The sequence below is a fragment of the Mugil cephalus genome, chromosome 9 (assembly GCF_022458985.1).
Source record: "Mugil cephalus isolate CIBA_MC_2020 chromosome 9, CIBA_Mcephalus_1.1, whole genome shotgun sequence".
In the NCBI taxonomy this organism is placed as follows: domain Eukaryota; kingdom Metazoa; phylum Chordata; class Actinopteri; order Mugiliformes; family Mugilidae; genus Mugil; species Mugil cephalus.
This window is the reverse complement of record NC_061778.1, coordinates 20,270,879-20,293,017: the sequence shown is the minus strand read 5'-3', so window position 1 is coordinate 20,293,017 and position 22,139 is coordinate 20,270,879. Positions and strand designations below refer to the sequence as shown.

The window sequence follows — 22,139 nt, the reverse complement described above, 5'->3', positions numbered from 1 at the left end:
GCTGACGAGAGAGAAAGGGCAGTGGAAGAGGGACTCAGATGCTTTATTGAAACATAGCTATGGGAAGCTGCTCAACGGAAAGTAATGCACAAGATGCTATGTGTAATCATGCACAGCTGCTACATGGTTGTTAATGTCACATCTTAGCGGAGGCTACACTGAATTATATCTTGGCTGTCTAAACTGTTATGAAGTCCTTCTTCTGTGAGCCAAAATTGTACAGGGCTGTACGTGATTCATTCAAATACTTTTGCTGCAGTAAAGCGCTTTAAAGTAAAGTTTCCCTTTACGTGAGTCTGTCAGCATCAGCAATTAGTCATTTGAGTTTGGATGTATAAGCCAAAGCGTCATCAATAATTCTTCCACTCTGGATGGACTGGATAGGCAGAAGGGTAGACACATGAGTGATCTGCCTCTTCGACAGGGAAAGGCTCAGAAAGAACTGGAAGAGCTGATGGGATTTACGTGGAGTGGACCTGCCCTCTGAGACAAAGTTCAAATGAGTTCATGTAGATTACTCTCATCAATCTAGTCTCAAAATAGAATATGCATCAATTCATATTAACTTTCAAATGTTTTTTTGTTTTTTTTTAGTGTGTGGGTAAATTAAATAAAATGACATAAACTGGATTAAAACTGTGTATTATATTATATACATGTGTTAATTTGAGTGAAGTGTGTTGCAGCATATGCCAGCCTTCCAGCCTCTTCTGAATCACTGAGGACTTTCTGTGGACCGTCAGCAAGGACAGAGCAGCACCACGGTCTGACCCCGATGTCGGTCACTGGTGTACACCTCCAGCCTGGCTTCTGCTCATCCAGCAGATGGTGCGTGACTGGAGATGGAGCCCGGAGATGTGAATTTACTCGCACACACGAAAATGTTTTATCTGTCTCTCTGTGTAAAGTGCTGCTGTTGCTTATATTATCATTTCATCATGAATATTTTAGACATTTGCTCAAGATTTCAGAGTTAAATTTCCTCTCATCGTACATTATTAACACCGTTGATTTTGTTAGGATTGAGTCTGGCGCATTTTGAACTCACTGTACGTTGCACATCTTTGTTTGACACTGAGAGATAAACAAAACAGAACAGGGACAGTAAATCATAAGTGGGATGAGTGTGCGGTGAAGACTATTTAGTTCTTTTAATTGGCTGTATAAGGCTGTCTAAAGCTTCTGGGGGAAAGCATGAGGGGAAGGTGAAGTTGTGTCAAACATTAAAGCTGCGATATTCAGTTCAGTACTGATGTTAAAGATAACTGAATGTGTATGTGTGCAGAAGGATGGATGAAATTTGCTTTTGAGTCATGTAAATAAGCACATGGCTACAGTTGTGTGGTGACTGATCAAGATGAGGGTGGGAGCACTGAATTGAAGTCATAGCAACAAGGGTTATGGAGAGCGATAAAAAAAGTAAATGAACAACGAACCAGTAAAAACCTGTTCAAAAATACTATTGAAAAACAGCAAACCTGGAAAAGGTCTGTGCTAATATTCCATTGCAATTAAATCCAGACATTAACATACAACCAATACACAGTATGTGTCGATAATTCTAGGGTCACAGAAAATGGACCGGCTCAGAGACAAAGCTACGCAAATTTACATCGGCCAAAACTAGGATTAGTCTGTGGGGAAAAAAAAAAAAGTTTCTATGAAGTCAGTTGACTTTAGTTGCACTACGTCAGTTTGCCAGTGACATAACTGATGGAGAGAGAGAAGAGAGACGACAAAATGCAACTGTATAAGGAGCGAAACCAATGAAGAACCTATGAGATTTGGGGGGAAGATGTGAGCTAGATGAACTAAAGGCCAGTCACAAAAACCTATATATCCCATATGCTGTGCATGTTTGCTATGTATGAAATATTCTATATACATACAGTACAGTATAATATAGTCCTATTCCGTGCTCCCTTCAGAACCTGATTACTACTTCTTGTATTTATGGACTTAGACCCAGGCTTTGTTTTCCCTTTGAGCTCCCTCTATACCACAATGATGCAGTACACAATAGCACCACCAATCTGCCCATCACCCTTACTCAGTTTTGCTATCGCTCACTACCAAGACCCCAGCAGCTCAGTGTTCAACTCAGAAGCAAAAACACATTTTCTATGAGAGTGGTTGGTTGTGCTGCCTCTGATCACAGCTTTTCCACCATAAGCTGAAAACCACTACGCTGGAGGTGATGGTCTGACAAAGCCAACAGAACCTCAGGACACACTGGACACTTTCCATGTAGATCAAACCTTACACACATTTGTTCATGTGTGTAAGGTTTGATGCTACAAACCCACAGGAAAAAAAAAGATTAGTTAAAAAAAAATATAGACTCTGTTTTATCTGCTACTGTTTTGTATCCTTCACTCCAGTCTCTTCAGACTCTGTCTCTTTATTTCCTCTTCACTTCAATCAGCAGAAGCTTTAACACCCATCAGATGTCTTTCCTATGTTGCATCAGGGTTGCAGCTAAAACACTCTTATCCACCCCCATAAGTGACTTAAAGTAAGTCCCACAAACAACCTGCGTGTATACTTCACATTGTTTATTAATGCCCTGTACAGTCCTATTGAAATCCAGACTTGTGTATTCTATGTTTATGTTGTATATTTTATATCGCTCTTATTACTTACTTAATGTCTTTGTAACAAACACCAGAACAAACTCCCTACATGTGTGAACATACTTGCCAATAAACATAATTCTGATTCTGTTGCAAATAGTTTTTTCCATAGATTGCCAAATGCTCTTTGTTATTAATTCAGGAAGGCTCCAAACTTTGACACCTATCATATCAAATGGTGAAAATAAATGTGTATTTCAGGGTGTCCTGTTTCTATCCTTGTTCATGAGAGTTCATCTGACTCCTCCCAGCGAAGGTAAAAGCTGGAGGTTAGAGGCAGTAACAGTTTTTGGCAATCAGCCACAACATTAAAACCACCGACGAGTAAAAAAATGTTGATCGTCTTGTGACAATACAATGTTCTGCCGACAATTTTTGGACCTGACATTTATGTGGATGTTACTTACACATGTACCATCCACCTAGGACCAAACCAGACCAGGCACCCCCACCCCATAGCAATGACAACCCTTGGTGGCAGCAGCCGTCCCCAGCAGAATGCAGCCTGACACACACACACACAAAAACAGTTTAGGACCAACTAAAAAAACATGAAAAACAGCACAAATTGCTCCAAATTCCCTAGACCTCAAACAATGTCTGTGGGATGATCCACAGAGGCCCCTCCCCTCAACCCACAAGACCCATTAACAACATCCTGTTACCAGACACCACGTCCATTCTCTGAAGAGTCACAACTGTTTTCAGGGAGCGAGGGAGACCTACAAAACACTAAGGAGCTGGTCATAATGTTACGCCCGGTCGACCTAAAACAAGTGGTGAAGGAACTGAGCCGTCACTGGGGCTTACAGAAAGCAAGAAGAGCGTCAGGCAGAAGTACAGAGCACAGAGGTGATGTAACTTTGAGGTGGACAAGTCGTGAAGGACGGGCGGAGGTGACGGAAGATCACGAGGGACCGTAGATGAAGACGAGCAAAAAGAGTGATTGCCGCAATACGTGCTTCCTCTGCTCCGCCGTCCGGCCCCCGCCTGGTGCTCGCATGACATAAAAATCATGGCTGAGCACATATTAAGGCCGGGCCCCATTAATTAGCTTTCAGCCTCTGTGCTTCAACTTGATGAAGGAGGCACTGATGGCATGCATGCACGGAGCAGCAGCGGGCTGACGATGATGAGAGGGAGAGAGAAAGAGTGTGCCGTGGAGAGGAAAGAGGAGAGAGAGAGCTGATGAGGGATGTTGAATTTGCAAGTGCAGGCAATTTTAAAAAAAGGCCAATTGTACCACTATACCGCTGTATTATAAAACTTCAAACGAATCCGGCTCCAGTGATAAGAAAGCGCAAGGCGCTGTGAGTGATGAGGAGGGTGAGGCAGATGAGTAAGGTCGAGGTGCGGGGATGGATGGGCGCACGGATGGGTGAAGGGTGAAAGAGGAAATTGAAGAGGCACCGTGGCTACGTCAGGGGAAATAAATGAGCGGAGGAAGGGAAGGAAAGGACGAAGATAAAGCTGCGAAGGAGGCGCATGAAGGACGAAGAGAGACAGGCTCATGATGATACTGGGAGAAACGGAGTGTGCGCCGTAAATGAGGGCTGACTTTGTTTACATCGCTATCTGTTTGTATGAAGCCAATCATATCTTGCAACCATCATAATGAGTAATGCCGCGGAGCAGAGCTGTTTTTCGTGTCACAATGTATAAGATAGAAGAACATTAATTTGATGTACTGTGTTTTGTGTGGAGTCCATCCAGCTGTCGCACGGAGAATCGGCGAATCGTGAAAATGACATATAACACTTCTTGAGGAGTATAAACAAGAAAATGCTTTCCTCTTGGCTAATATTTCCCTCTGTGTATTACCAAAATGGAGGTGACTTCCTTTTTTGTCATAACACAATAATCTTTATTACTTTTCAAAATTTCACATGAGAAAATATAGAACAAAAAGAAACGGGGTGACATTTTAGACTTTATTTGTAATTTAGATTTCCATCCAAATTAAATTTCGGGTGCAACGGCTCAGAGCACAGCAGGAATACTGAACAGAAACAGTACATACAGCAGGCAAAAAATATTTCACAGCAACAGCACAGAGGTAAAAGTGGAGCTGTCGTGTTTGGGTGTGTGTGGATGAGGTGGATGGAAATGTTATGAGTTCAGAAGTCTTATGGCATGTGGGAAGAAACTGTTTTTGAATCTGGCTGTTTTGGTCCGTAGGCTGTGGATACACCCTCCGGAGTCCAGCAGCGAGAACAGCGCATAGTGGGGGTGGGAGGGGTCTGTAGTGATGTTTCGAGCCCTTGTCAGACAGCATGTCTTTGCAATGTCCTGGATGGGAGGAAGCGAAGTCGGAAAGTTTCCTCCACTGTCCTCACCATCCTCCACTCAGAGGTGCTACAAGTCCCTGACTAGACAGAGATGCAGCTGGTCAGTACACTCTCTCTCTGTAGAAGGTGGTGAGAATGGGAGCAGGTAGGTGGACTCTCCTCATCTGGTGCAGAAAGTGCTACTGCTGGGCTCTTTACAAGGGTCATCATATGTGTGGACCAGCTCAAAGAGTCTCTTGGTGCCGCTGACGATCTCCACTGAGGACCGTGGCTGGGCTGGTTCTTTCTAAAGTCCACAATGATCTCTTTCGTTTAGGCAATGTTCAGGATCAAATTGTTGGTCTCACACCAGTCCACCTGATGTTTCACCTCCACCTTTTAGTCTTTTATAGCTTCAAATCTTAGTTTTTACTCAGTTGAGTTCTACTCCAAGGAAAAACCGGACTGGATTTTGGGAACATAATGTAGTTGACTAATAAATTGAGAACATAAGCCATCAGTGCATTCTCAGTTCTTGCATGCTTTACTTCCCTTTGTTCCTTCCTTGATCCTTCTGTATCAGTAAACAGAAGAAAAATATATTCCTGGCATAAGCTAGTTCACAGTGTTATTTTAACTGAAGCATTTATGTGACTATTGTGGGATCCCCAGATGTAAAACTCTTTAAAAAAGGGAAAAAAAAAGGATGGCGAATAATAAAGTTTGCAAGTGCGTGAGCAACACTCCAACACCGATTTCGTAATAAGGCCATTTGTCACTCTTTCCGTGAACATGAAAAAATATAGAATCTCTTTTTGAGAAAAAAGTAGGAGATGGCACCTGGTTTGCACAGCGCTGATAAATACTTGAAAGTGTCAGTTCTGAGCCTTAACAGACCTCACAGACCAGCTGGAAATGGCCTCCCCGGTCTCATTAAAAATTCACCTCTTGAACCCTCTATTGTCTGCGTGCAGCTGTATTTAAATGAATGGAGTAGTTTCAAAAAGAAGGTTAAAATTACATTATATTTAATATTGGTGAACTAATGAGGGAACAGTCTTACTCTAGAGAGATGCATTTTTTAACCAATAAATCCTAGTTTTAACTACCATTGCCTGATAATTAAAATTTGAATTATATTGTTACTTATGATTTAATCTTGCAATGTATGGTATATGCAAGTTTCTCCATTACTTTAGTAACGCTTGGTCTTGTTAGAACGTTCTGGACATCCAGGCCCCAAACTTGATGTGTAAATAGTCTCTTTGAATATTGAGTTCACTTTGAACTTGTGATTTAGGAGCAGCACTGTTCTTGAAACACAACTGACACATTTTACACTTTGCATAACATCATTACACTTTATATAACATCATACTAAGACACTTTGGATCCGCAATGAGTAACTTTGGGAGTGAGACACTTTAAAATGTCTACATATCTATAAATAAATGCTATATATTCCAGGTAAATAGGACTGTAGATTGGACTGTATATTTCTTTTGTAATTCTTACTTACTACCCCATTCTTTATTATTTTATTTTTATGTTATTTTGACCCTTATTCCTATGTCTATGTCTGGTCCACGTATGTTCTTTGTTATCCTGAGAATCTTGGACGAAACAATTTCCCTGTGGGGCTCAATAAAGTCATCTTGAATCTTAAATTGAACAGTTGTCACTACAGCAGGACATAAATCACACAAGAAACATAATTTGTTTTTTGATTTTACATTTATTGTATTTTCAAATGATATATTTCAGATTAGAAATGAAAGATTTTCAAATCATTTTCTCCGCATTTTGTACTAAAAACCACATCCACATGTTTTAAACAGGCAGCGATATATAATCCTTACCTGGAGTTGGGATGGGCATCGATTGGATTTTGTTGATATCAATGCCTCTCCATCCAACTCTTTATCAATTACCATATAAATTCCTCCTGTGAATTTTTGGTTTACAAAAAGTAGGTGTTTGTGGTTTCGTGCAAAGAGATAAGAGCTTGTGTTGGTAAACAAATGGGAAATTGGTCCCTGGATCTTCACTAGTGCTGCTCTGCTGAGACTTAGCGATAGCTGCACTTGTTGACCGGAGATTGTCAAACTCATGGCACTCTCTGTATTTAATGTTGCATGTCGTCAACAAATGCTTCAGCATGTTGGTGGTGTTGCCGCCCTTGCTTGAAATTACAGTGCTACATAAATTGCACTTTGTGCTGTTACAGTCCCTTCTGGTGAAGTGAAGTCACACTTTCAACTGTTTCAGTCTGTCCACCATCGTGTCTTCCTCATCGTCACGTGACCATCATGTGATGAGAATAACATGCTTCGACGTAAATATTCAGTACATTAAGAATCAAGAATGCTGTGAATATTTACGAGGAAGCATGTCATTCTCATCACGTGATGGTCACGTGACGATGAGGAAGACATGATGGTGGACAGACGAAAACCGTCGAAAGTGTGACTTCACTTCACCAGAAGGGGCTGTAACAGCACAAAGTACAATTCATGCAGTGCTGTAATTTCAAGCAAGGGCGGCAGCACCACCAACATGCTGAAGCATTTGATGAAGACGTGCAACATTAAATACAGAGAGTGCCATGAGTTTGACAATCGCCAGTCAACAAATGCAGCTATCACTAAGTCTCAGCAGAGCAGCACTACTGAGGATCCAGTGACCAATTTCCTATTTGTTTACTAACACAAGCTCTTATCTCTTTGCATGAAACCACAAACACCTACTTTTTGTAAACCAAAAATTCACAGGAGGCCAACCTGTGTATGTGTGGATGTGGCCCTTTGCATGTCTTTGAAATATGGGAGGAAACCGGAGTACCCGGGGAAAACCCATGCACACATGGGGAGAACATGCAAACTCCACACAGAAAAGACCAGGGCTACAACTCAAACCCCAGATCTTTTGCTGTGAGGCCACAATGCTAATCATTTGGCCACCATGCTGCCCGTCTGAAGATCTATGAGAGCCTTTTCTTATAGCAGAACACACAATAATCTCAGGGTTTCTGCCATAAAAAAAACCTTCATAGTCTTCTTCAATCCATCACCTGACTTATGCAACAGCAGAAGGTCCTCCTTATCCAGGATGAGAAGCGTTTGAAGTAGTTCTTCTTCTTCTTCTTCTTTTTCTGGCCTTTGCTGTCATCTAAAAAAAATCAGTGGACACTACTTCAGTCATCCACGGAATGAGAAGCAACAACAGCACAGAATATCTCAATAATTTTGTAATGACGAAAGACAAACTGTTCTTACCTAAGGGGATGGTAGGAAGCTCTGTCTCCAAGTGGATGCTGTTGGTGTGCACAGTGGGAGCAGGAGCAACACTGGGGTGTGGACTAAATACATGAATGTGGACTGAGTTAGTGTGATTGTTCTGTTATGCTCAGTCTCTCTACTGATGGAGGCACAATCGTAAGCATTAAAAACCTTTTCCTGAGTCATCCCTGAGCGTGTCTCAATGAGATCTGTTCAGGTCTGCAGGTCGACCAGGATAAACGGTGCATGCCTCTGTGGTTGAAGAAGACATTTGAACTGTACTAATGAACGCAATACAGGACATCCTGTTTTCTATAGGACATGTGATGTTGGTCATGATGAGTGACACAACTGAACACTACCTTCAACTGGTCTCCTCTTGTGCTTTGAAGCGTCGGGTGTGGACTTCACCATTGCTACAAAACCATGTGTTAGGTTTATGGCTGACAAACACAATGCAAATACAAATCAGCAATATTCATAGTGTAACTTACAAGAACCCTTTACTAGGTCAGTTCCTCTGAAGGTGTCTCCCAGTGAGAATCCTGTTCTTGGGTCTGAGGTCGACAGGATAACACGGGTGAGTGCCTCACTTGTGCTGTTGAATGAAGACATGTTGAATGACTTGTACTACATGCAACTGGCAATAACAAGGAGCATCCTGTGTTTTTCTTATAAGTGACATTTGATGTTGGTCATGATGAAGTGGGAACACAACTGAAACACTTACCTTTCTTCAACCATGGTCATCGTCTCAGTCTCCTTGGACACCCTCTGTTCCTGTCTGGTGGTGGCTTCATGCTCACTGCTACCAAAACAAATAGTGTTAGGTTCATGGCTGACAAACACAGCATGCAAATACACAAATCAGCCAAAATACGCATGAATGCGTGTAAATCATTAGAAGAAACCCTTTTACCTGAGGTCAGTGTCCTCCTGAAGCGTGTCTCCCAACAGGATCCTGTTCTTGGGGTCTGCAGGTCGAACCAGGATAACACCTGGTGGCAGTGTCTCACTTGTGCTGTTGAATGAAGACACATTGGATCGCATTACATGCAACTGACAATAAGAAGGAGCAACTTGTGTTTTTCTTATAAGTGGCATGTGATGAAGTGGGAACATAACTGAAACACTTACGTCTCCTCAACCTTTGTCATCGTCTTAGTCTCCTTGGACACTGTCTGGTCCTGGCTGGTGGTAGCCTCAGACTCATTGCTGCAAAAACTCAGTGTTAGGTTTATGGTTGACAAACACCAACAGCCAACATCTAAATGAATAATTTACCAATTGCCCTGCTTACTGTTATCTAGTAACGTGTCTCAAAAACAGATTAAAACACACAAACTTACCATGGACTAAGGTGGGGGCTGCTGTTGAGGTAGCTCTTGGTGATGAAAGGATGGTTGAGGATGCAACTAGGGGTGATCCTGTCCTTCTCATCCCACTGGAGCATTGCCTTCAGCAGCTCTATGCACTGGTTCCTTTCATCTGCCTCTGTCGCATTGTCCGTCTCCCGGCGCACCTGGTTTACAAAACATTTATGGAGATAATTAATGTATGTGACTTTTCAGTAGCTAACCTGAGCTTCCTTAACCACCTACCGCTTTCATTTCGTCCAGGGAGCGGAACTTATAAAACCTGTTGTCCACAAAATCGAAAGTACCACCCCATTCCATCCAATACTCCTCAGGTGTCTAAAAGAAGGTTATTTAAGACTTTGAGAAACTATATTTAACAATAACAACCCTTTATTTTATTTCACAATATTGTACCTTGAGCTGCCATTGACCACAATCTTCTCTTTTAAAATACATTAATAACTTCTTCCCAGCGTTGAGTAGGTGTTGTGGTGCTGGACCCAGGAGATCGGTGATGAATTTTATCTGTAGACAAAACACAATGTCAAGACAGTCATTAAGCTTTGTTCCGGTCACAAGGTCAAAATTAAATCTTCTAATTCAAAACAGGTTGTGTCCTTTCTACTTGAACTGGATGCTCCAGCTTTGGTAAATAACTTACTACGTCGTATTCCATCCTCCCTGGAAAGAGTGTGACACCAAACACCATGATTGCCATGACACAACCCAAAGACCAGATGTCAATGGCCTCTGTAAATGGCAGCCCAAGAATAATTTCTGGTGCTCTGAAGGTGGAGAAAAACAAACAACACATAAAACACAAAACGTGTCAAAGTGTCACTGTCACAAGTCAAATATTAAAGAGTACAAACGAAATAAGCACCAGTAATTCCTTTGTTTTAATCTCATCCATGTATCTTACCTATATGAAGGTGTCTGTAAACGCATTCCCTGCTTGGCCTGCCATGGGTACATAGACAAGCCAAAATCAATAAGTTTGACCCTCAAGGGCTGCCTGACACGATCCACCAGCATGATGTTGTCTGGCTTCACATCAGTATGCGTTATGCCAAGGGTCTTTAGGGCGTCAAAAGCTGTGGCCAACTGCAAGTCAACAAGATTCTATTAGTATTGATGATAAGCTGTGTTCCTAGAAACATTTTTAGAGAAACTACCAGAAGTAGTTTCGCTAAGTAGAAAAATGTTACCAAGTAGCTTAATTGCTACTGCTAAAAGCTGTATATTTTGCTTTGTAGCGGATGTAATACCTGTTGAATCATGGTGCGGATGTCCTCCAGTTGCATCGGCTGTCCTAAATCTATCAAGTAGTCAAGCAGGCTGATGTCCAACAACTCAAGATCAGGACGTTGTGAATTTTTCCGAGATTGAATCCTCAACTTCACAATGTTGCATTCGTCTAGGTTGTTTTCATGAGGTTTCATGATGGAAGCCTATGGAGACATACAGCAAATACCACACATAATTTTGTGAGCTAGCATTAGCTTCATGTTAAAAGTCCAGACTCCTGACTGTCAACAGTCCTTTAAATCCAAAGTGTCTCACCTCCCACTTCGCAGTCTCTTATTAGTGAAACCTTAGGCCACATTCTGGTGAGTTTCCTGATTTACACACTTGATCACTGTCCCAAAGCCGCCTTGTCCCAGGAATTCCAAAAAGGTGTAGTTTTCTGGGGCTGCTGTCTTTGTCGTAGTTCCCAAAGAATGGTAAATGAATCTGAGGAGGACATCTTTCTTTTTGTAGACTGCTGAAAGTGACAAAGAAAACAGATGAGTTTAGTCCATTTGAACTGTCCATCATATATGGACAACTCCAGCTAAAGATACATACAAACTTGTCATTAATACAGTAATAGTACAAATAATAAAGCTGGATTAGGTTGAAGCCTAACTCTGAATCAGTTACATCTGAAATATTGGCATTGTCTCATCTTCTAATCCTCTGTCTAACTCAAACAGCTTGGAGATAAAAACTAAAACACCAAAAGTTCTTTGAAACAGCTACAATCACTTGTGTTGTGCTCTCATGGTGCATATAGCTTTGTGTTACAGGAGTACAGGTAGTTTTTTTTCTTATCTAGCCCGTATCAAACAGAGGCACACTGACAACCGGCCACACAGTTTCAGTTTGATTTCCCTTTTCTGTAAAAAGTTTAATCTATACTTAGGTACAAAAAAACTGAGTAATGCATTTAGTGACTATGTGTTTCATTACATATCTCTCAATACGTGGTCCCTGTTTACCTGCATACCTTATTTTATAGTCTACTTGAAGCTCCAAAATGTACTTACTTACCTACTTACTTACTTACTTCTCAAAATGGAAAAGTTGGTCTTTTAGATTTCGTTTGTAGTTGGATGTCCTTTGTATGGATATCTCTGTGTTGCTCTTCTGTCTTCTCTGTATTGGTCCTCTGTCTCCTTCAAATGTCGCGCTTCTGTCTTCTCTAAATGTTGCTCTTCTGTCTTCTCTGTGTTGCTCTTCTGTCTCCTTCAAATGTAGCTCTTCTATCTTCTCTAAATGTAGCTCTTGTGTTTGTCCAGCAGAATCTTCCTCTTATTAGTCTGAAGGGTTCTGGAACACACCTGTGATGACATAGTTCTCAAGTTCTTTTATGGAATGTACGGAATGAATGCCCATTTCCTGGTCTAGACATAATACATTATAAAGATATGGCAACAATACTTGAGTGTTTATTTAATGCCATTCTGATCATCCATTAAAGTTGATTAGTGTTGATGTTCCAACACTGATAAATATACCGTTGGCTCCTGGGACCAAGGCCACTGAATTCTGCTATAAAGCATCTCTGCTGGAGACTGAACCAGTCGTATAAAATAGCGGAAGCATATGTTTTAATAAATATCCAGTATACATATCTACTGTCTGAAAGCATAGTTACTTTCAGAAACTATATGGACCCCTTCTTTTGAAATTTGAAAGTATAAAGTTGAGATTTTCCCCATCGGCTTACACCTCATAACTCATACTGACAAAGCAAAACCTAAACTGCTACGTTTAAATGCATTCTTATAAACGTAGTAAATATCAAAAAGTTAAATCTCTCAGTTTTCAGACCCTTTACCCAAAACCCTAGACATTCTTGGGTAAGAGTTTTATCCTATTCTTTCTGTCAAGCCAATCAATTAGTTGGATAACTGTGTCAATTACCATCTTCAATATTCTTGTAAGTTAGTTTTTGCTGTGCAACTGAGAAAGTAAAACCTTTACTAAAGTCACTCTACACTGGGTATACTTGAGTTCACTGTCATACTGATATGGTTGTACCACTCTAATTCATTCATCCTTCAATTCATATCAATCTCCCTGTCTCTGCTGCTGAGAAGCATGATGCTGCAGCCTGCACTCAGTGGTCTGAAATGTGCGTAACGTCTAAACCTTATGGTCTGGATTTTCTATATAAAGGAAAAGGCACTCAAACCTCCCAACACCTCAGAAACCTACCAACAAATCCAATCAGTGTTCTCTATAAAAGCTCCAAATCACAGGTTTGTCTCAGAGGATTTTTACTGATGTCAGTTCCAGTCAGTGAGTAAATATCTTGCTGCTTTTGCAGTTTATTTTGAGAATATTCTAGGGAAATGATGTGGTAGTCGATTTATAGAAAGCAGAAAGTGGTGATCACAAACATCCAAGCTGTGCTGGCCCAGTTGTTCAGGACTTCAAACAACCACAGTTTGGATTGGTAGACCAATTTAAATGATCCATCATCAATGAGTTGGTTCTGGAGTAGACAATGACGTACTAAGGTGTATGAAAGTTTCATGTGTCATAATGTGTACATGTAATAAGTATATATCTTCATAAAAACAGCATTTGGACAGTCTGAAAAAGCGGGATAATCTTAATCTGAAATTTCAAAGTTGTTTACAGCAGAGTCAATCAGTATTTCCGACAGGAGTTTGGCTCAGCTTCATCAGATCTCCTGCTGCGTGCCGGTCTGCGACAGGAGGCTGTCATCCCAGTAATCAGCTTATCACCTGAAAGAGCGAGGGGTCCTGATTTAGATTAAGGGGGGAAGGGGGACATGGATGGGGAGAGAAAGCATGGCTTGGTTACAACAAGCTTACGGTCCATGACTAAATTGATTCATTTATTAGGGGCACTTTCTATATTTTATATGAATGACACTGACACCAAATGTATGACATGCTGCTGCATGCCACTACAGGAAGTAAAACTCTCAGAGAACCATGTCCTGTCCAACTAGATATGAACTTGACTGGATTTTTGTTTTATCAGTTTGTCTCTATGTCTCTCTTCCTTTTTTTTTTTTTTTTGGCTTGTAGATATTGCTTTCTCTTTGCTTGCTCTTTACACTCTCCATATTCCTGTCTGACTACTATTGTACCCTGACATTTTTCTTCTCTTCGGGCTTCTGTTTTTTCATTCCCTCAATTAATGTTATATAGAATTAATTTGTCACCAGGAGCTGTATCTTCTGCAGGCCCTATCCAACCACATCCATGTACCTGCTTCTATCATCCAGGCTTTGCAGGAACACTTTAAACTTTTTAAAGCACAACTGGAACATCCAGCCCCATGTGTCACAGTGGAGATGACCGCACCCAAGGACGGCCCAAACTTTTAATTGATGGAGAGCGTTTAAAAGCAATGCTTGATGCCCTGCTTCCCGTGCCTTGCACAGCTACACTAATGGGTGTGTCAAGAAGGGGTTGCTGGAGCCTATTCCAGCTGTCATCAAGCAAGAGGCGGGAGGGGAAATCTCCTCTTCTCCTCAGATGGAGAGCAGCTCGCAATCTCATGGTCTTGCCAGTGTGCTGCCATGATCGTTGCCAAAAAAGTGTGCCATATGGCTACACAAGCTGTATATAAACACAGTAGCACATGCATTCCCCAATCGGTGCAATTTTCCAAACATGACGGAGGACTAATTCATCTATGTGCTTCCTTTAATGATCGCATAACAACACATATGATTTGTTTAATTGAAAAAAAATAATAATAATGTCCAAAACTGACCAAAACTTTGCTCTGTTTTTTGGCCGAAGCTTCTGCAATGACACAGTCTGACAGGCCGTCGAGTGACAAAATCAGAATGTAACAGGCAGACACATCATCATCAGGGCGAAAGACCCAGGTCGACACGGCATTTCTGTTCACAATGAAGCCGAGTTGTTCAAATCCCAGGTTGACCCTTTTTACATTGAGCGAAAAAAATTGGAGCTTAAGATGCATTTTAAGAAGTACTTTTGTCTGGTTTCTTGACATTAGATCACTGCAAACACATTTAAATAACCCAGGCTGAAAGACCCCTAGTTCTCCACAGAGTATTGATAAATCACCAAGGGTGTCACTAAAAGTCAAGTCAAAATTTGAGAGATGGGCAAATACTATCTATGTGCATATAGCCTATATTATAGCCCTGGTTTGTAAAAGGGTTACCACCGGGGGCAGCTGCATTCTATTAAGGCAATGACACGGTTTGATGCTGTCCTGTACATGGCCTCATACTCCACTGGAAGTATTTCAAAAGAGTTTTTTTTTCTGCCCATTTTTGTGGACTTGTGGTCACTTTTTCTTTATTTGTTGCTTCTACAAAGTTTAAGGGGGCAACATAGTTAAACGTTTGTTGTTTCCTATTTTGTGGTTTGTTCTATCCTGCAATGTTAACACAGTCAAAGATTTGTGGCAATGTTTCAGATAACAAAAAAATACATTCCATTCTCATAAATACAATGGTAGCACTGTTGATTAGCCCGTACTGCACATGTTTTAAATAGCCAGATATTGTTAGAGCTTAATTTTGTTCCCTATCCAACCCTGTGAACAGCAGGCACCGATCTGCTAGATAAAGTAGGTGCAAATACACTTTTGAAGTCAGCTTTGCTGCTCAAGGAGGTTTTTTAATCCTACTTTGAACAGATTCAGATATCGCCTCGTTGACATGCAGGCCAGATTCCATTATCGGCCAAATCAAGGCAAAGCGGAGTTGGGAGACAGAGCCATGATTGATGACACCAGGAAACAACAGCCAGAATAGGAACATGCTATTGGTTATTCATGATTTGCTGCTTGATCGTGAAGTCATTTAGAATCTTCTGTCTGAATTCACATGTGTGAGTGTGTATCTGTAGAGTGCGAGTGCTCATTATGCACTACTACAGGCCCAACTCCATATTTTGCTGATGTAGACAAAAGGAGGGAAAGATTAGGAAAGAACGTGAGCTGAAATGATAAGCCATGGCCAGAGTTTATATATTAAAACTCCTGACCTGCATGTGCTGATTTATGGAAGACTGTGAAGTAAGAGATGGAGGAAATGATGGCTTTGTGTGCAAGGTGTCGAAAAAAGAAATGAAGAGGAAGGAGAAAAAAGACAGAAAATGGGAGAAGAATGGAATCTGTAACTGTGACATGATATCAAATACTGAAATGTAAATGCATTATTCCTAATTTAGCTATATATATTTAAAGCCTTGATGTAAAATAAATTAAATAATTTCTGACAACAGTAATGAATGTACCATAAGAAGACTCTATTTTAAGGTTTTACATTTTTAATACTCTCATTTCAGGATGTCTTGCATAGTACAAGCTTTATTTGCTTCTATTAACTTGCAACACTTCCAGATCATTTTTCCCATATCATCATTATGGATGCCAGAAGTCAGTCAAAAGTCACAGAGAAGATGCTAAGGCAAGAAAGAGTCTCTGAGGATAACGTCAGTTTATGTCTTTACATCTGACGTATCATAGCTCATGTAGATGGTGCATAAAAAAGCCCTTTATTCCCTTTGCATTATGTCATTCCGCTGCTATGTAGCTGACACTTTGAAAATCTCCCCAACTAATGGGAATACTCATACAGTATGTATGTTTTACAGAGAGACAAGAGATACAGGCAAATAGTTAGGAAAGCTCTTAGAGATTCGTGAATCTTTATTCTGCAATACCAGGTTTACGGGAGGTTTATGAATCTATGAGTCAGCATGCACAAAGGATTGAAGAAGAAGGAGTTATTTTTATTTGTGATGAGAAGTCTCTGAGGGAAATCCAACCCTAGCCTCGCTCCAGTTTTTTAATGGTCCAAATCCACACAGGAGCTGCTCACTCAGGGTCGTGCACACTGGAGAGTACTGACCTCCAAACGGAGGCATTTGATGGCGTTTGCATCTGTTCCCGCAAGTGCACAAGCCGGATTTTGTGTCCATACGGCACAGTGCATGTGTGCTCAATGCCTCATGAAGGTGTGAGGGAACAGATGTGACTTTAGGTGTATCAGCATTTTCAATACAGCCTAAATCGAACGAGGTTTCAGCTCAGCTTGCTCTATTTTAGATGATGTGCTATTCGAGTGACATCTCCTGACAAGATAATGGTGCTGTGTTTTATTGCCAACTATGGGCCAGGTCGCCCATGCTGTCGTCACCATGGTAATTAATTCTCTCAATGGAAATTAGTGTGGCAAAGAGAGATAACAAGATGACAACTGCGTGCACTTGTGCAGGCACACATGACACACAGCACACCAAGTAGTTGAAAGATGAGCGAGTGACAAAAAATAAGAAGACACACATACATTAATAGTCCTGCAATGGATGCACACTTAATTACAAATGTCACATGGGTAATCCAATGATGTATATTGAGTAGCTTAAGCTGCAGAGAAATAAAATTGGTTTGTCCATGAAAGTTGTATCTGCTATCAATTAATCAATTAATCATGTAATTTGATATTTAATTATATGTGATTTAGATTTGGCAGTCAATTAAAAACAAAATCTGAATTAAGCACTGACCAGATCTGTTATGCCCTTTTTACCCTCAAGTTGCCTCAAGAGACTGACCTCACTGTGCATTAGCAACTGGCTCAGTACAAGTGTCCCACTAATGGCTTTCCTGCAAGGCTGTAGAGATTACAGGTCCGCTGCCTTTATGGGAGCTAGTCAAAAAAAATAACCCTGACAGCCGCTAACGGTCCTAGATGCTGTGTGTATGTGATCGTGATGTGTGTGTGTGTGTGTGTGTGTGTGAGCCTTTACTACATCTCTGCAGAAACAGAGGAAAAGGGTGGGAGCAGAGAGAAAGAACAAGAGAGACAACCAGTGGCTAATAGCTTTCCCACAGGGCCATCACTTACTGCGACTCAAACTGAAAAGTGGGGAGCCACGGGGGAGCAGCCATTAGGAAACCTCAGACTTTGTCTGCAAACTAGACTAAAGGCAGTTCAGCCTCTTCCCAGATAAGGGGAATAAAACAGCCCAGTGATGATCATTTGACAAGAGAAGGTTAAATGATCTGCGCTGTAATTCTGAGAGCCTCTACAAGCGCGGTCTAGTGCTGCTAATGCAGTGAATTGCTGTGACTCAGTGACAGTCTACAAAGTTGTAATAAATGATGTACAATCGACGTACCAAAGGTGGGTAGAACAGTTCATGAATATTAATCATCGCTGTGTTGTGTGATTAATTCTTGATTATCACCATGTATGCCCAGAACAGGTTTGTGTTATTATCTGTGCCAGAAGAGAACAAGTGATGTGCACTAATAGCCTCATATCAACGTAGTGAATGAATAGTGGGGAACCACAGCAGTCTTAAACATTTTTGTGTGGATGATATAGTCATGTGCAGTACACAGCTGGCTCTCCTCCATGTCACGATTACACTCAAACTTTTACTGATTTGTAGCAAGACAAAACTTCTTTCATTCTAATAATTCACACCTTCCGGACCTCAGTACCCACAATGAAATCAAATATGCTGTCTCTTATAAATATCTGGGGATTTGATTAGACTTTGGTCTTAAGCGGAATCCCTACTAAAAGCAAGATTTCAGTGGTCCACATGGACTCTTGCGTCGCAGAGGCAGCTGTCAGTCAGCAGCTGGGGAGCTCGGAGATGACTGATGTGTATAAAAATAGTCATTGCACCGGCTCAGCAGGAAGAAATCTGATTCATTTATAGATATAAATATAGATAATGACAGAAACCAGAATTCTCATAGAGGTACTAATGACGCACAAGCAAGCTTTGCCACAATAAACTTCAGGTTCATCCAGCAGCAGAATATTTATATGTAAACAAGCTGTTTTTAAATTATCATGTGCACCCAGTGATCCAGTGTCCAATACCCAAAATTGTTCAGCAAACTAATGAATGTCCCAAAATAAGGGGAAAAGAGAAAATCATTTGAGCACAAAATGCAGTCATTTGCAAAAACATGCTGCATTCCTCTTGATAACAAAGAACTGAATGGCCAGTTAAAGGAAATGGACGACTGCTTTCTCAGCTTTGTGGAGGAACATAACCTTTGCCCGAGCCAAACGATCCTCTACTGTGTTAAACCTGATGCTTTGGGAAAGAGCTTGTCAAGACTTATCTACAGTGCATACATTTTTGTTTTAAAACGGATAGGTAACTTATAATTGATATAACGCCACATTCTTTTTCTTTATTGACAAGACAAGCAGTATGTATACACCCTACAACATTAAACATTAAAACCATTGTCACGAGAAATAAATATCATTGACCATCTTGTGACAATACAATGTTCTGATGGGAAACTTTTTCACCTGGCATTTTTGTGGATCTTACTTCCACATGTACCACCCACCTAGACCAGACCAGGGCCCCCCTCCCCATAGCAATGACACTCCTTGATAGCAGCAGCCATCCCCAGCAGGATGTAGGCTGACACTTTAGGAACAACTCAAACCATCGTGTTGACTTGGCCTCCAAATTCATTAGATCCCAAACTGATCTAGTATCTGTGGGATGCACTGGAACAAGCCTGATCTACACACAGAGGCCCTTCCTGTCAACCCATAGGACCCAAAGTGCATAATTTCGAATATAATATATTTATAGTTATAATTTATTTATTTATACTACGTTGCAGGCCTATGCAGGACGTTACACATGGAACCACTGGCGTGAGACATTTATACAAAGGCGACTGAAACGAAATTTTGGCCAAATTCCACCAAAACTTCGCCAAACACAAGTCATGCAAATGTCTAACATCAGACCTCCTCAGTTACGATTATTTATTGTTCCAAAACAATCCATTTGAAAATCATGGAGACTGAAAAACAGGCGGAAATACTAAAGTGGCAATACGCAACAACCAAGTGGACCAACCACAGCATGAAAGCTACACAAATTTAGGGACGTGGTCATAATGTAATGCCTGGTCGGTGTATGTGGACTTGCGTTGATGGTTTCAAACTCTAAGTCAGTGCATGGTTAGTTTTTCAAAAGCACATTAAGGCCCATCAAAAATTCATGAGGCCCAACATAACAACACATTGGGAGATGAATATATGGATACCGTGCATGAAAAACTAGAACAATTATATGAAAATTCCATCAATAATACAGTAAGGTGAAAAAGCTTTTGAATACATAAATATAATTGGTAGTTGATATGAAAAACGAACAATCATCTAAACCTGCCAAAGATCGATCTGGTTTCCAACCAGAGCTGCGTACAGATCAGAATCTGTGATCATCAATTCCAGTGAAAGTCAGGGCACACGTGAACACACACAAAGTAGTGTGTGGTAGTAGTTGTCCAGCAGGCACTTCCAACAGGAAGACAGTACCAGCATTATCTATCCACTATTCTAGCGTTAAAGCATTGAAAGTACGGTCCAGTGCAGTTCATCTGATTCACTCTCCATCCTCTGATCAATTCATTAATTCTCTCTACCAGTCACTCTTCCAGCTCATTAGTTCATATGTTCATTCAACCAAGTCTTCAGTGATGTGATTTTCTGAGGCTCCACACACACACAGACTTTGTTACTGTCCAACATCTTGTATCTATGATTTAGCTGCTAGCTAGACATAGAAATATATTTATTTTTTTGCGTGTGTGATCGCTCTTGCATCAAATGAAATACTGACAGGAGTACCACCAAACACACTTGATCTCTGTTATACCAAACTCTCCATTAAAACAAATATAAAGTGTACTTTCTTTTCTCTGCAAACACACAGGAGAGGTGCTACCCATGATCTCATTTCCTAATTGTGTGTACCAGCAGGTGTGAGCTGTCTGTCACGTCACACTAATGAGGGGAGGGGAGGGCTATGCGTGTGTTTGCAGATGTGTGTGGGCATGGCAGAGCAGTTACAGTGTTGGAATGCGTGTTTTTCAGTGACACGTCTGTTGGATGAGAGCTTTTTTTTCAAGCTGTCTTCTCTTCCTGTGTTATTAAATAAAAAGTCCACATTGAGTAAAAAAAAGAGAGTCAGGCTTACAGGTGAAGTCTCCATGGCTACGTAACTCAACAGTTCTTCAGCCTGTCCAAGTCTCTGCTCTTGGTGCCATCCTCTTTGGTTTGGTTCATACCCATTAAGCCCCTCTGTAACTGGAGTGCATCTAAAAACAGATATAAAAACATTAGTGGACTGACTATGTGTGGAAAAATGAAATTAAACAGCAACAATTTGCATGTTGTTAGTCTACATAGTGTCATAGTGTTGTCCTATCACCCATCTTTGGTAAGAGAGGACGTGGGTTGTTTTCCGCAAATCGATTTCTACATTCCATGTGTCATCCTTGCTATCAGCTGGTCCCAGGACTTTCTCAGCCTTCAGGGTAAAGTCCATGGCCACACAAATGTTGTGGAAGATGCAGCAGGCAGAAAACAGATCTCCTGGGCCCTCAAGAAGATGGTGTGTCAGTCTCCAAAGGTGTACTCAGTAATGCTCCTTGATCCAGCATAGTGGCACTTGGGCTTTAACTTGGCCTGTGATCTAAATTCACCAAAAAAAATAATAAATGTATGGTATATTTCGAACTAACCAAATAAACTGTGTGTGTGAGAGAAAGAGAATGTTTTTATTCTGACTACAGGCTGGCAGAACAGTGTAGCTGCAGGATGCTGCAGGCATAGCTACCTCCCATCCCCTGATAGAAAGAACCCAGCTGGTGGATATGGGGCTTGTTGGTGCATGGGTGATCTGCTTGGATGGACGAGCATATCACAGGGAATTGCCAATGTACAAATCCAAAAAATTACCCTTGGCATCAAATATGCCCTGTAGTGTCACTGAGGAGAAATGTTTTCTGTTTATCTACCATTTTTGTCTTTTGTGGCTTTGCAGGACAAAGAATCCTGATGTTGCACCCATCAATGGTCCTGGCAGCACAGCAGGATGCCTCATAGCACGCAAAATGGACAAAGCTAACCCCCAACCTCTCTTTCAATAAATAATGAAGGACATTTGAAATTTATATTTGTTTCATGCCTTTTTAGACAATGGGTACAACTCCCTCTCATCTTACCTTACCTGTGTTTCCCCTGTAACATAAATGACTGATGACACTAACCAGACTGTACCGACGCTCAGCCTGTGAGGAAACACAGACAACAACAGTTAGCTTCAGACACAAGTAACACACTGGGAATAAAGAAAATAAATCACACAAGGTACACAGATGACCAGACTAAAAGATTAAAAGAGGAAGACACTAGATTATATACATACAGTTACAAGACACAGGTGACTGAAATACTACTGGCAGAAAAGACAATCATAATCGTGTATTCATAAGAATGTGGCTGTATCTCATTGATTCATGGTG

At 41.0% G+C, this 22,139-nt stretch overlaps 1 protein-coding gene and 1 long non-coding RNA gene across 2 annotated transcripts; both read right to left on the bottom strand.

Annotated features, from left to right (window-relative positions):
- Positions 1 to 7,958: 7,958 nt before the first annotated feature.
- LOC125013865 (homeodomain-interacting protein kinase 1-like) lies at positions 7,959 to 10,978 on the bottom strand. Its single transcript, XM_047594774.1, has 11 exons — positions 10,805 to 10,978; positions 10,459 to 10,640; positions 10,198 to 10,321; positions 9,951 to 10,061; positions 9,780 to 9,872; positions 9,528 to 9,700; positions 9,316 to 9,393; positions 9,098 to 9,199; positions 8,909 to 8,986; positions 8,176 to 8,258; positions 7,959 to 8,068 (listed from the first exon to the last, which is right to left on the bottom strand). The coding sequence occupies exons 1-11, from the start codon at positions 10,976 to 10,978 to the stop codon at positions 7,959 to 7,961; spliced, it is 1,308 nt and encodes a 435-aa protein (XP_047450730.1).
- Positions 10,979 to 13,099: 2,121 nt separating this feature from the next.
- Positions 13,100 to 21,278, bottom strand: LOC125013682. Its single transcript, XR_007113396.1, has 3 exons — positions 21,044 to 21,278; positions 20,810 to 20,930; positions 13,100 to 13,573 (listed from the first exon to the last, which is right to left on the bottom strand). It is a non-coding gene; the product is annotated as an uncharacterized LOC125013682 (long non-coding RNA).
- Between the last annotated feature and the right edge of the window lie 861 nt (positions 21,279 to 22,139).